The sequence below is a fragment of the Antrostomus carolinensis genome, unplaced genomic scaffold, assembly GCF_000700745.2.
Source record: "Antrostomus carolinensis isolate BGI_N321 unplaced genomic scaffold, ASM70074v2 scaffold7543, whole genome shotgun sequence".
NCBI lineage: Eukaryota > Metazoa > Chordata > Aves > Caprimulgiformes > Caprimulgidae > Antrostomus > Antrostomus carolinensis.
Window position 1 is genome coordinate 1 of NW_010303077.1, and position 15467 is coordinate 15467.

The window sequence follows — 15467 nt, forward strand, 5'->3', positions numbered from 1 at the left end:
ATATAAATTATTATAAATAATAATTCATTATTAAGAGTTATTTTTCATGAGACTAGATTTAAATTTGGACCAAACTTTACCTTTATTGCAGCTCAGTTGAAAACAGAAGTTTTTTAACTGGTAAGAATCTCAGTGAGACTTGAGGACCTGATGGTAGAAGGGACAGGAGGAGAAATACCTGAAATGGATGTACTATTTTCTGAGGGGTCTCATCAGACCTCAGGGAGAGCGCAAAGACACTGCAACAAAAAACAAACAAACAAACAAAACCAAACAAAAAAAACCCACCAAAAAACAAAACCCCGAACAACTGAAGGAAAGTCTTACTTTTAATTGAGAATAAAGGACAGTCTGTGAATCTTCTATGAATCTTCAGGACTCAGCAAATTCAATGAATCTACCCAGCACCTGGTCCAACACAAAACCTTCTAGCTTCTTCAGTCCTTCTGGTGATTTTTGATCAGCCAATCAGCCATAGGGGAAAAAAAAAAACCAAAACAAAACAAAAAAAAAACAAAACCCAAAAAACTTGTACTGCTAATGTTCCCTTCAAAACCTTCTCATTCATCTGCAAAACAGGTTGTGTATTAGGATAGAACAGCAATCACGCTGCAGTGTAAGAAACAGTGGGACAACCAGAGAGTGAATGCTTCTCTGAAGACAGTCTTACCTTCACTATAGGTGTCATAGTCCTCTGTTGTTCCATGGCCCTCTCTTCTTGATGAGTGTGAAAAATTACCTTGCAGAAGCACTTTCTGCTATGAGTAGAAAGTGGTGGACTCCTCTTCCCTAGCAACATTCTGCTAATTTCTCCTGTAGAGATTTGAGTGGATTTTTTTTTCCCCACACCTCTGTATCCTAAATTTATGATAAATAAATAAGAATGGTTCTTCTCTAAGCAAAATACATTTAATTCCATTTTCTTGAATGTACTTATTTGAAATAAAATTTTGAAAATCTCATTGCATTTTCCCTAAGTTTTTCCTGAGTTAAACTATCTATACATTAGCTTAAAGCAAAAGATGGCTTGACAGGAGTATTACATTATAACCCAGTGCCCTTCTAGTCCGTATTTTAGAATACCTACAAAGATGTTTTTATGACATAGATCCTACAATTGAACAGGTATACTCTACTTAAAATGCAACTGGTCACATCATTATTCACATCACATTATTTAAAAGACTTCTGCCTGTGCAACCTGGACTGTTTGTTGACATTCCTACTCAAGCTGATGTGCAACTCCTGAAGTGGTTTTTGTAGACTCCTACACAGGGGTAGGTGTAAAATTCCAGTGTACCTGTTTTTTTCTGTTGCTACAGTACCTCTGGTTACTAGAAACAAGTAATTTTATTAAAAAATTATTATATAATATATTTTAGCCCATTATGTTCCATGGAAACCTGGGTTATTTTGTATAAAGTCACTGATAGTGTCAAGTGACCAAATGCAATATAATAAAAACATAGTATTTACATTATTTTAAAGACAACCATAGTAATTTAAACATATATAAAACCTCAAACTGATATTTGTCTCCGAAGTGCAAAATCAGCTCAGGTACTGCGAAATCTGTGAGATAATAATAGTGCATGTAATTCACTAGCCAGTTGAATACCTTTGGATTAGTTTGGCATGCCTCCAAGTTAGGAACTCAGGAATGAAAATGGTTTAATTATTGTAAACAGAGAAAGCCTTCCGAATATATAATGTGAAAGCAGTGTAGCATGTCTGCATGTTGAGTTTTTCCTCTCTTTTCAGCAAATGGCAGTGAGGTTCACATTAGCAATGTGCGCTATGAAGATACAGGAGCATATACTTGTATTGCAAAGAATGAGGCAGGGGTGGATGAAGACATTTCTTCTCTTTTTGTAGAAGATTCTGCCCGAAAGACCCGTAAGTATTATGAGAAGTAAAAATATACATGTAGCCCAAACTTAAACATTGAATTGGTATTAAAAACTATGAAATATTAATTAAATTTAAATGAATATGTGTAGATAACCGATTAAAAAGAAAGTTTAATAGTGATGTCCAAAAATCACTGAAGGCAGAGTGCATAACCTGAAGTTTATTTAGAAGTAAAGTGAAATCTCTGATTAATTCTGTGAATTGTTATTTTTTGCATAGCTGTTAAAATTTTGATAGTTTCCTTGTGATAGATATGCTGCATATGAAGGGAATAGGAAGGTCTAAAAGTAACTGGATGCCTAAATAAGGCAAAGCAGTAGTCCTGGTGTGGTTTCTGGGGTTGATGGGGGTGTGGGAGGAAGACCTTTTCCTGTCTTCCTGTATGTTCTTGAGATACACCAAGAGTCACACTTGACCCTCATGACACGAGTGTCATCACAGGACTTGATCTCACCTGCTGGAGTTCTCAGCAGGTCCAGATCAGTGCCAGCCTGCCCATGCTGTCTTGTGCCTGGATAACTGTGGCTCTCCAGAAATGTGAAGCAACAGTGACTACATTGACTTACTAAGTTCAATGTGCCAAAGAAATCTCTACCACTACTGAAAAGTAACTTTTTTTATCCTCTGTAGTATGGGGCTTATAAACCCTGTTTACCTGTTATTTGTCTGCTTTGATACTTTTTTCCCTTTCCATTTCTTTGTTCAGAAAAATCTATTCCTGAGTTTACACTTCACCTGTCTGTTTTTAAATCTGTTATTTTAATGAATACTGCATATTCGTTAGAGATTCATCTAGTAAAATTGTAGTTATTTTACTAGTGAGTCTGATGCATTAACTTAAGGCATTCCTATTTATCTAAAAGGTTATTCGGCAATGATGAGTACTCAACAGAAGATACTAGAGGCAGAATTAGTAGTACTGCAAGCCTGCCTGGCACTTCCTGTCATAAGATGCTGAGTTCAGATACATATAGGTTTATTAAGCTTTAAACATTTCAAAGGCAATCTCCCGTGAAGGAAAATTTTGTAATCCAAATGTTAATATCTTTACTTAGCTGCTTTCAGTATCACTAATTTCATTTGAAATATCTTAATATGTTTTTGTTAAGTGTCATGAAAATGACTGTTCAGACATTTCTGAGAAAGTAGCTGAGAATAAGTTATTTGATCATGCTCAATTTCTGGTAATCTGGTGATATGAGGTAGCTCAGTCACCTCCATTTGCCTTTTGCAGTCTGTGAAAAATGTTGTGAATGTTGCCAAATTACGAAACCCTGACAAACTTGAATTTGTTTATGCTTTGTTAAGACTTGTTTGGCCTTAACAACAAAACATTTATATCCAACTGTCCAGTTTCCAAGTATTTTAGTTACATAACTGTTATGTCCTCTGAAGATCTCCTCTGTAGTGATTGTGCAGGAATAGCCACACCTATTAAAATTACTGTTTTCAGGAATTGTAATGTGATGCAATAATTTTAGATCAGTTAACTTCGCAGGATTTATAAAATCAGATGCTATACAATGAGCACTGCTTGCAACAAATGCTTTAAAATCTACTAGCAGTAAGTTGTTATGATGGCCATTGGTGTCATGAAAGATATAAATGAAGGAAGACAGAATATAAACCCAATTATTTCTAAGATAATACATCCAAAAGACACAGTCTCCTTCCTTCCTATTAAAGTAATTTACTCTGCAAGTTCTATGATGTATATTGAAGGGAGGCATATTTTACCATGGTGTTCCTTGGTGTCTGAACATGGTTTCCTAAAATATTGGTGAATGTGTAAATACACATATAGTCCATAGGTGCATAATTTTATCATTGAAATATAGATGCAACAGATACTTATGTGAGATGCTTACTCTTGGACGCTGATTTGCTTACCTGGGCTCAGAAACTCATTTCTGTATATGCAAGAAGACTAAGGTACATAGTAATAAAAAAAGCAATTGCTAGCAATATCATTATAACAGCTACATAAATAAATTGCCTTCACAGGTACAAATTTGATAGATACTGTTTAGATAAATGCTTCCATTTAAAAAAAGGTCCCTATACAGGGAGGAGCTGCTACCATCAGAAAACTGAAATTAAGAGTAGAAGGGCTTTATTAACTCTTCTCTGCTTTTTTTTGTATTTCTCTCAAAACACTGGTTCATGCAGCAAATTAGGGACTGTTAGAGAAGAAAATTACAGAGGTAAAACCACCTGGATAGGGCTGTGGGTTTGTGTTTCCTCACCTACACATTTTAAACACAATGTTCTACTACTTTAAAGCCTGCTGATTAGATCACAAGTTACATTGTAAAGATCTCCAGTGACATAAATGTGATTTCATGTGATCTGATATAAACTATACCTGTCATCAATAATATTTTTCTAAAAAAAAAATTACTTTTATCCTCCTTTAAGAGAAAAAAACAGATGTTTATTTTTAAAATATTTTTATCTTTTTCTTACTGGAGTACTCCTGGAAATCTTAGGATATTGAGTTGAACAAAAGTAGAATGGATTCTCACTAGCTTGTCAGTTAATCTGGGTTTATCTAGTTTTTAAATGTCACACAAGGTAAAAATCATAGCAAAATAAAAGCATTTTAGAACATTGAGTTGATTGGCTATTGAGAGGGTTAGTGAGAACTTTTACAGTGGAGCTCTAAAATAAAATCCTCAATTGTACTGCATTGAGCATGACAGTAATTTTATAAACCATACAATGAATACAGAACCTGGTTCCATTTTTGCCACTCTATGTACTTTATTTCCTAGAAAGTTTAACAGTCAAAGGAAATGTTCAGTTTTGTACTTACCTGACCCATTGCTTATGTGCATGTGAAAGCTTTTGGGTTTTAATGTTACCTTGCATAATAAGCTAAATCTATGGTAGTTATCTGTGGAATCTCATTTTCAACACATCCCGAATTTGTTATACTGAAAACTCAGTACCATTCTCTGAGAAAAAAATTAATATATGTAGCAGAAAGGGCACAGCGAGCTCATTCCTTTGCAGATGCGTAGCCTAAACAGCTCTGGAGAGAAAATCTTATATTTTCTGTCACCTCTACCTAAACTAAAACCAGTGCAATTATGAATAATCATGGGCTTTAGTGGATGTTAGAGTGAGGATAACTTTCTTCTTGTGATCTTGGCTCTTCTTGGCTCCTTGAGTGGTCCTCTAGGAGCATCCAGGGAAAGGTAAGTAAGGAGGAATAAGTAAAATTGAAGTGAAAAAGACCTGGGGAGAGGGACAATGGAAAAGGACAGTAATGTGAGGAAGAAAGGGAGGAATCAAGTTGCCACAGATGAAAGAGGACAGGTTAGTGAGAACACTTAAACACTGAAGGAGAAAGAATGGGAGGAAAAAGGGATAGGAGCACCAGAGCAAATGATCTCTTAAAAGCTTTATAATAGTCTTCTGTAAGACCTGGAGTTGCATCCCAGAGTATCTAGTCACTTTCATGTCTTGTCGTTAAATTTCTGTGATCACACAGCAGCAGTGTATGTCTTATAATGCTGCTCCTTTTTAATCCATGTGGAGAATAATACTAGTTCTAGTAACAATTAAAACATATAAAGGTGATATCTGCAAAAACTGAACTTCCTATTGTTCTAGTAAGTGGAACATTTTATTTAACATTCTTTTTTAAAGTAAGACAGCATATTGGAGTATAAATGTATATTAAAAGAAAATCTGCAAACATGAAAAAAATTAGTCAAAAGATTTGTAGGCAGAAGCAGGCTATAGTGTGAGATAATTTTGATAGCATTTATTTATCTAGTTGTGCATGTATCATTTTGTCCATCTCTGACAGAAAGTAGTTGGTTTACCTGATCTAATGTCTAAATGCAGTTTTACTAATTAAATTCTCAGTAATTCTTCTTCAGGCTTTGAAGTATGCTGTTTCTATATCAGACCTGAAGAAGGGGTTGTGTATGTGAAAGCCTGTCTGGTTTTTCCAACAGTACTAATTACTGCAAAGCGAATTGTGAAGAGCCTGATGCTGTCTTGAGAACCTCTGTGTAGGTTTTGGAAGGTTACTATTAGTTGCCCCTAAAGCCTTCTCCTCTCCAGGCTGAACAAACCAACGTCTCTTGTTAATTTTCTTCCTGGTGTGCATATATTTTATAATGTGGTCTTTGTTCTCCCTTCTTCTTCCCAGTTGGACCCTTGTCTGAGAATTTTTAGATTTTGAAATCTCTGTTGGAAAAGCTATATTTTAAACTGAGAAAATTTGGCCTTAAGCTGAAAGTAAATGTTTCATGAAAATGCTCTACTATAACTGGAAACTACTAATGTTCATTATGATATTTTATACAAATTTAAAACATTTTTTTTTGCTTTTCCCACTAGATATTGATATTTTCTGTATTAATTAGCATCTTAGATGCATAAAGAAAACAAAAATTCTAATTACCTCTGTATTTCCTGTGCCTTCTTTATTGGTTTATATACCTTTTCAGAACATTAATTTTAAAGTATCATGACTTTAATAGTCAACAAGAGCCATGCAGCCTGTACAGTGAGTAGAGCTGTACATCCTACTGGTAAAACAGTAGCATCTGAAATATTTCTGAATGCAAGAACTGTGCTGTTTTAATTCTCTAGATACTGGAAACTTTTTTTGTGCTGTGAATTCCATTTTCCCTCAAGTATGCAGTTAAAGCCATTGAGAATGAGATAGCTGAGCTGGGTGATAGCAGGATAACCCCTGAGGTGACTGGTAGAAGCATTCTGGGCATTAACGACATGGTCTAAATCTTATGAAGACAGCAAAGTCTCCCCTGCTGTCATGGTCCTCTAATAATATCTGAGAGAATTTGTCTGTGTTAGAAGGAGTCTCTGGCATAATCACATTTGTAATACAAATAGCAGTTTAAAATCTGGTTTTGGTTTCATTCCAATGTAGTTTGATTTTTCAGAACAGATATTTCATGGATTCATAGATTTAAGCAGGATAGAACCATTTCATCTAACTCAAATCTATCTCCTCCATTTCACAAAACATTAAATTGCATCCTGTTCTGCCTCAATAAAGATCTAGCGCTTTGTTTACCTGAAGTATATCCTCCCAGAAATGCATCTGAGTTAGAGCCTCAAAGAGTTGGAGGATCCCTCATTTCTCTTGGTATTTTACTTTACTCGTTAATCATTTTCACTAATATAGAATAATGCTTAGTTTCCATTTTGAAGTCCTTCAGTTTCCTTCTTTGGTTCTTATTTTTTTTCCAATAAATTGACCTCTTAAGAATTCTCACCCTATGAACATACAATCATTAAATATTGGTTACTTTCTCTCACTCACACTAAATAGAAATTTCTCATAATAAGACAGTAACTGTAGGACTCAGAGGGTCTTTTTGCCTTGAGGAACTTAATTGTTTTTTGTACAGTTTTCTTAAAAAATGGGAACCGACTCTTTTCAGAATCAGGTGTATTATTTGTTTCTTTAATGTCCTAGAGAGAGAAAAATGTATTTGGTAATGTTTTGCTTCCACATCCAGTGATCTCTTGTCACTTTTTTCCACTAGTGTCAGCAGTGGAAATTTATGTTTATATGTTTATCTACCACGTGCCCTATATCCTGTCAGGCCTCACTTTCCAAATCCAGCTCCTTCCCATCTGTCTCAGCCCCTTCAGTGTCTGCATAGCCTGTATTAGTTTTCCTTAGTTTTCTAGGGAAATTTGCATTTGTCTATATTAAAATGTAATTTATTTTGGAGAGGTACTTGATAAAGTAATTCAAAGAATTTGAATTTGAAACTCTGTTATTTATCGTAACAGGTAATTTGCAGACTTCTTAGGAAATGATTCTGTGTTTACAGATCATTGATGAAAATGGTTAAGACTCACTACCCATTGCTCTGGACACATTCCAGCACTGTCTTCTTCACATTTGCTAATGATTTTAAAATGAAAACAACTTTTTCAGATTTATCGGGTTTTTTTGTTGATAGAAAGTACAATAATAAATGGAGGAGGAAAAAATGGCAACTTCCATCTGTGGTATTTATTTATGTAGGTTGGATTCAGGCAGTATTAGGACCAATGGAATTGGTCCAAATTTGAATTTTTAGTCAAAGTAACATTGTCTGAAGATGGAATATAATGCATAGCTAGGGAGTATAAGTAAACCGTTTTGTGAGATTAAAAAAGATAGGAAGTAAAAATTATACTGACAAGGGAATATTTAATTGAAATAATGGAATAGAGTATATCAGTGTAATCTACAGATCTAAAGAAGAAAAATCTGACAGTATGAAAAGCAGGAAACTAAAAAAGACTGATCGTCAAAGACAAGGGAATATTTTCAGGGGTGATTTTCAGATACTTAAAATTCTTATCTTTACTACCAGTAAAATATTCTGAAGTAAAAATAACTTTAAAAATCCTTTTTTTTCCGCCCCCCCCCCCCCCCCCATGATTTTGACAGGTACGTCAGTTCCGCTTTGGTTTCCTCTCAGTTTCAATTTAGCATAATCTTTTCAAACTAGGGTCATAGATCATGAAAACATGGGCTATTCCTTTTAAAGCTAAACAGTTTTGTGGGGTTTATGTTGTTTATTTTATTCTCTGTTTTTTACAATATTTTCATTTCTCTTAATGTTTTCCAAAACATCATTTTATAAAATGCAGTTTAGTTTGCCATTGATTAATATGACTTCTTAAGAATTTCTCTAGATGTTATTGAGACATACATGTGCACCTTGGGGAGACAACTATCAGGATAGAAAGTTATCAAGTAATGTTATTAAGGCATTTTCAAGACCAATTTGATATGACTTGATTATATTTTAATAATTAGTAGCTTTTACTCTTGGTCATCAATCCCAGACTCTTCTGTTGTTCATTTCACCCACTACAACATCATCATATGTTGCAAAACAACTTCTCCTTCAGATTCTTTCACCTAGTTTCACAAAGGAGGATACAAATTTTCTGCCTCATGCACTGCGTCTTGGAGCTAAATATAAAAAAATACTATGCCTGTTCTGGGCCACTGAGTACATCTATTTCTAACTGTGCCTTCTTTACGTCATGTTATAGTCCCATCACCTAACAACAGATTATGTGATCTGAATGCTACTGATTTGACAGGTTTATGGCCTTCAGAAGCAACCAGGCATCTCCATTGTCTCAGACCTGGAATGAGACTAAAAGTCTTTTGACTGTGATTTATGGCCTAAATTGCCCCTGAAAGGCTTTATGCAACTTTAATAGAATCTTCCTGTCACATCTTATACTGAATAGTACCTATTTACCTAATTTCCTCAGAGATAATTTATGCTGGCATTTGATTTTATGGCAGAGCTAAACAAATTTATACTTGTTGACAGCATCGTAGGCAAAGACTTTATTTCAGACTTTTATGTGTAGGGTAGAAATTCAGCTGATGAACCACTTCTTCTTCTTACTAGTGTAGACTGGGTTGAGTTAATGTGCTGTGGGAAAGAACTTCAGCATGATTCATTATAAAGAGTTATAGAAAAATAAATCAAAGAACAATAAGCTAACATAGTCATATGTCACAAAAAATAGACTGTCAACTGTGACTTTTAACTAATAAATAATAGTTTAATATTAATAAAAATAAGATATTTGGTTGTTGTATTAACCTAAATTGAATTTAAAGAGCATGTCACATAAGAACAGAATGGAATTTTGATAGAATTTGTATTGACATAATTACTTTAAAAATAGTTGAAGCAAGCAATAAAAAACTTTGTGAAAAAAGTGCTTGTTTGCTTCACAAATAAGTTCATGTTTATATATATTTCTACTGCATATAAACCAAACAAATCTGAATTTCTTATAATATTAATAAAATTAAAATTAGATATGTGCATAAATGTTTTCATTCTACTTGTTAGTGGAATTTGAGCAAAAAGTATATCACCTTAACCTCATCTTCATTTTTAGCACTATAATTTTATTTTAAAAATAATAGTACTATAAGTTCATTATTATTTAAAATTATTATTTTTAAAATAACAATAATAATCAAAAACTTGTGTTGCTCAGTAACCAGATAATAATGATGGTATGGATTTACCCTGTACCATAAGGACATGTGTTTATACATTAGAGATATGAGAAAAAAAAGTAAGATAACAGATAAATTCTTTTTATGATATGTATATTATTAATCAGATCAGTTGCTAATGCTAGTGGCTATCGGTGAAGTAAGCAGACAGTATTCCTTCAAACATATTTTTTTAATGAAAAAAAATTATTTGGCTTTCATGATATGCTGGAAAGCAGTCCTGCAGAGAAGGACCTGGGAGTACTGGTGGATGACCAGTTGACCATGAGCCAACAATGTGCCCTTGTGGCCAGAAAGGCCAATGGTATCCTGGGGTGCATTAAGAAGAGTGTGACCAGCAGGTTGAGGGAGGTGATCCACCCCCTCTACTCTGCCCTGGTGAGGCTGCATCTGAAGTATTGTGTCCAGTTCTGGGCTCCCCAGTTCCAGAGAGATAGGGAACTTCTGGAGAGAGTCCAGTAGAAGGCTACTGAGATGATTAAGGGGCTGGAGCATCTTTCTTATGAGGAAAGGCTGAGAGAGTTGGGTCTGTTTAGCCTAGAAAAGAGAAGACTGAGAGGCAATCTTATTAATCTTTATAAATATCCAAAGGGCAGGTGTCAAGAGGATGGGGCCAAACTCTTTTCAGTGGTGGCCAGTGATAGGACAAGGGGCAACAGGCACAAGCTGGAACAGGTTCCACTTAAACATGAGGAAAAAATTCTTTACTGTGAGGGTGACAGAGCACTGGGACAGGCTGCCGAGAGAGGCTGTGGAGTTTCCTTTTCTGGAGATATTCAAAACCCACCTGGATGCAGTCCTGTGCAACTTGCTCTAGGTGAACCTGCTTTGGCTGGTGTATTGGACTAGATGATCTCCAAAGGTCCCTTCTAATCCCTACCATTCTGTGATTCTGTGACATATTATGCCAGGAGAAAAGAAAGGAAATTTCTGGTTGTGTAATCACACATACACGAATAAGTACAGAAGAATGACAGTTTTTAATTAAAAAAAAAAAAAAAAAAAAAAAAAAAAAAAGATAATAGATTTTTAAAGCTCATTCAGCATTTTATTGGATAATGACCACTGAGGCATGTGATAGAAAAGGGAAAACTGATTTTGGAAGAAAATGAGGTATTGTACTTCAAGAACAAGTTTATTTTCTGAATCTTACTGCCCCAATTTTATTTTAATCTGGCTATATATAGTATTGTGTGCTGATTACTGATAATGTAATCTAATTATATTGTCAAAAGAAAACAGAGGAGTTAGTTACGTTTATTCTCCAAACTCACAGAATGTCAGTCTTACAAATATATACACAAACACTTTATTTCCAACTGCTATGCCTTAAATGTTTGGAGAAAACAAAAGTAGGGATGAAGAACACTGTAGCTGACATAGTTGGAAGCTTTGACATTGGCTGTTGAGTCACAAAAGTGAACGTAATGACATTTATTACCAGTGTGATAAGAAGGAGTAGGATACAGAATTTATTTGGAAAGTGACATTGTAGTACACTTTTATTCATTTAGTAACAGAAATACCATGGGTTTTTACAGTTGATGTTTCCATCCAAAGGGGATAAGAATCTATACTGCTGTTACAGTCTGCTGCAGAATTTCGTGAAGTGCTAAGGACACAGTTACTGAAAAATGTACAACCTATTACCATTCGGCCAACATAGAAAATTAATAACAAAATGAATTGTAGGCTTTCAGATGTTACATTAGCTACTCATAATCAAAGGCTGGGTCTGAGCACAGAATCATAGAATAGCTGTGTAAGGACTATGACGAGTGATTTTTATGAGGCTGTAAGTGTGCTTAAGAAAAAAAAAAAAAAGAAAACGTGGATTCTCCCTTCTTCTGCACTGTGTGGGTGGAGGGAGAGTGAAGTATGATGGAGGGTTCTTTTTGGATGTAAATTTAAAAGGCCTAACAACAAATTGTTTAATAAAAGAGCTGTTTTAATAAGGTAGACTAAAAAAAGGAATATAAATAGCAAGTAAATCTTACATCCCTTCAGATGCTGGGCACCCTGCATTCATGTGACATCAGATGAACTCCTGATGGATTTCCTCAAGACACACTGTGCAGATCCTGTCCATGGAGAGGTTCTCTCTCCTTTCCATACTGTGGTGGCTTTTATCTTGTGTAATAAACAAAACTGTATATCTTCTGACAGTTTGAAATGTTATCTCTGTCGTAACACCCACCAGTGTGCAGTGCAGGTTGTTATGGGCATTCCAGCACATACCATTGCAGCAAGTACCCATGCTAACATATATACTTCTCAAGCCTTGAGTACAAGGCCCAGTGTAGCAGACGTATAGCCTGCTCAAAGTCACTAACTCCTTGGATACAATGTCTTCTGCAAGGCCCCGAGTACATCTCCTGATATTATTTGATAACTGTATGTTTTCTGAATACCCTTCTTTTTATAAATCAGAGAAATAGGGCACAAAAGAAGATGGCGGTGTTCTGTTTTACACCAGAAAATTTTACTGAGATCTATTAGTAATTATGTAGTTTTACACCTTAAAGTTTATAAATGTGTAATAATTGAATATAGGATGTGGCTGAAGATGTTAATTATTGCTTAATCAAAAAAGTAAGGTAAACAACATGTTCCTTAGCATACTTTCCATCTTCAGACGTTGTGCTTGCTCCAGCATTACAATCTTTATCTCAAGACTGGACATCTTTCTTGATAGAAGTTATAGGATTGGTTAAAAAAAATAAGTGAGGTTTCTTGATCTGTATTAAGTGAGGTGATAGCTGTTATTTATGATTTTATATTGCATGCTTAAATAATGTCTCTTTTTTCTTCAAACTGATTTGTCAATTTTAAAATTAATAAAAGTGAGTCTTTTAAAGCAGGGTTTTTATCCCTTAACATTTTTTTTTTTGCAAAGGAAATTGTAATTATTTTTGTTTTCTCTCCTATGTCACCCCTAGAAAAAAGACTGATAAAAAATAGAACTTTATGGCTAAATCTACAGGACCTCATGTGCCATATATTACATGGTTCTTTCCTCACAATGTGAAGAGAAAACTAATTTTAAAGAAAATCCTCCAGGTTGCCCTGAGGAAATTGATTTGCTTTATTACAGAAAAAAAAGACTATATAAGATGACATAGATAAACATAGCACTGTAATCTGACTATAGAGCCACTGTCTAGTTTTGCAGGGATAAAATTAGAAGTTCCAGAACCCTCTTGGAGCTGAATCTGGTGAGCAACATGAAGGGCAAAATGTAGGCTTCTCTAGAGACAACATCAGCAAAATGAAGGCTAGAGAAAAAAAAGGACCTGCTGCTGAGTGGGGCAGAGGATCTGGTGACAAAGGACATGGAAGGGGCCAAGTTTACTGAAGATCATCTTCTCCTCAGTCTTTACTGGCAAAACTGGCCCCAGTGGGACAATCTGGGAAAGAAGTCTTCCTCTGGCAAGGAAGCCTTACTTATGGTGGAGAGGATCAGATTAGAGACAATTTAAACAAGCTGGACATTCACAGGTCAAAGGGCCTGGATAGGATGAACCCACAAATGCTGGGCAAGCTGGTCCATGGCATTGCAAGGCCACTCTTGATAATCTTTGAAGGATCATCTTGATCAGGGTACATTTCTGCAGGCTGGAAGAAAGCCAGCGTTGCTCTTCAAAAAGTGCAAGAAGGAGAATCAAAGACATGATAGGCCCACCAGCCTCACCTTGATCCCTGGGAAGGACAGAGCAAATAATCCTGGAAACTACTCCCAAGACCATAAAGGACAAGGTATTTTGGACCAGTCAGCATGGATTTATGAAGAGGAAATAATGCCTGGTCAACCTGACAGCCTTCTGCAACCAAGTGACTGGCAGGGTTGATAAGTGGAGGAGTGGATGTTGTTTTTATTTTGTCCTTAGAAGTGCTTTGGACACTGTTTCTCATGAGACCCTCAAAGGGGAACTGAAGAAGTATAGGCTAGATGCACAGACAGTGGTGTGAACTGAAAACTGGCTGAACTGCCAGGCCCAAAGTTTGTGATCAGTGCCACCAGTTCCACACAGAGCCCAGTCACCTGTGGTGTACCACAGGGCTGTTTCTTTCCTCCTCCTGTCTATGAAAGTACAAATGACTGATTTAACACTTTGACAAAGGGAAACAAACTTAAGCACCTTAGTGTTCCGTCTTTGAAGTTCTCAGCTTTTATGCAGAAAGAATTAACTGCATAGGCCTCGCAAAGCAGGTGCCATATTTAGTTGTTGGGAAGGACAGTACTATATTGTCCCAATTTCTTCTCCTTTCGGTCATGGAGTCATCTATGGGGAAACTTCAGTTGCTTTCATCCTTCAGTGAAAAAAAAAAATATTTTCTGTAGCTCTAAAGCCATAAGAATATAATTCTATCTTAAATGTTCTTTGTATACAAATCAATACCTTTTTCTTCTAACCTAAAATAATTCAAGATTTCTTAAACATTTCAGTCCATTCTTTCTGTCATTACAGTACAGATGATCTACTCATTACATTAGGTCTTTATTTAAAAAACAGCTGTCAATAAAGCATCAAACTAATATTCCATCTCATGGTCGCAACTTATATTCAATGATCTAGTTTAGGAGAATAATGAAATAGTTTATACATAAGCAGCCAAATGTTATTTAGGAGGGACATGTTAAATACTCCGTTCATGTCTGCCACTGAAATATACAGTAAACCAAATCCATTTTGTGCTGTCAGCATTGGATGTAAATCTGAGAATCATACTGGTGTTAGTAATTTAGTCGCCAAGAAGTTTCATTCAAAGCAGCTGGATATCTGGAGAACATATACTCAGCCAATGTGGTCAAGACTTCCTTCAAAGTGCATCTCTTCTGAAAGTAACAACCTGAAATCAGAAGTGCAAGTTTAAGGCAGATGATTGAGAAATTAAAACATGTTAACTCCTTTTTGACCTTAGTAGCAGTTCAACAGAAATTCTGCCCTGTGATGTGAAGTTTTACTACTCAGCCTGAGTTAAGCGACAAATGACACACTCCATTGATCTTGGCTTCTGGCAATTTATTGGATCCTAACGGTTCAAATATTAAAGGACAAGCAAGGATGATATTTGAAAATAATGCACACATAATAGGCCAGAGAATTAAGCTGATTTAAAGATAATAAAACACAGACTGAACATATTTGAAAGCTGCACTGATGGTCTGTGTTGAGAAAGGGGAATTTTTTTTTATTCTAGTATACAGTATCACTTCACACCAACAGTATTACTGATTCTTTCTACTTATATGTGGATCTCTCATTTGCACACTTCAAAGTACTTAAGGTAAAAAGTAATCTTCACCTTCATTTCAAGGGATAACTGAATGACACAGTTTAAATACTGTGTCCAAGGTCATATAATGAGGTAGCTCTGTTGAATGAATTTGTGAAAAAAAAAATAAAAAAAAATCAGGAAACAAAAAATAGTAAAGGAGAGGGAGAGAAAAAAAAAACAAAAGCCCAGTATCTCTGTTATCCTAAGCTTATCAGAAAGTAGATTAACA

General features: G+C 35.3%; 1 protein-coding gene across 1 annotated transcript in view; it reads left to right on the plus strand.

The window, feature by feature from the left end:
• Positions 1–1743: 1743 nt before the first annotated feature.
• Positions 1744–15467, plus strand: part of FSTL5 (follistatin like 5) — a gene marked incomplete at its 5' end in the record, with an annotated part of 59828 nt that continues 46104 nt past the window's right edge. Inside the window, one exon of the mRNA XM_010163970.2 lies at positions 1744–1896. Coding sequence (XP_010162272.2) covers positions 1744–1896 — 153 coding nt within the window. The remainder of the gene's footprint in view (positions 1897–15467) is intronic.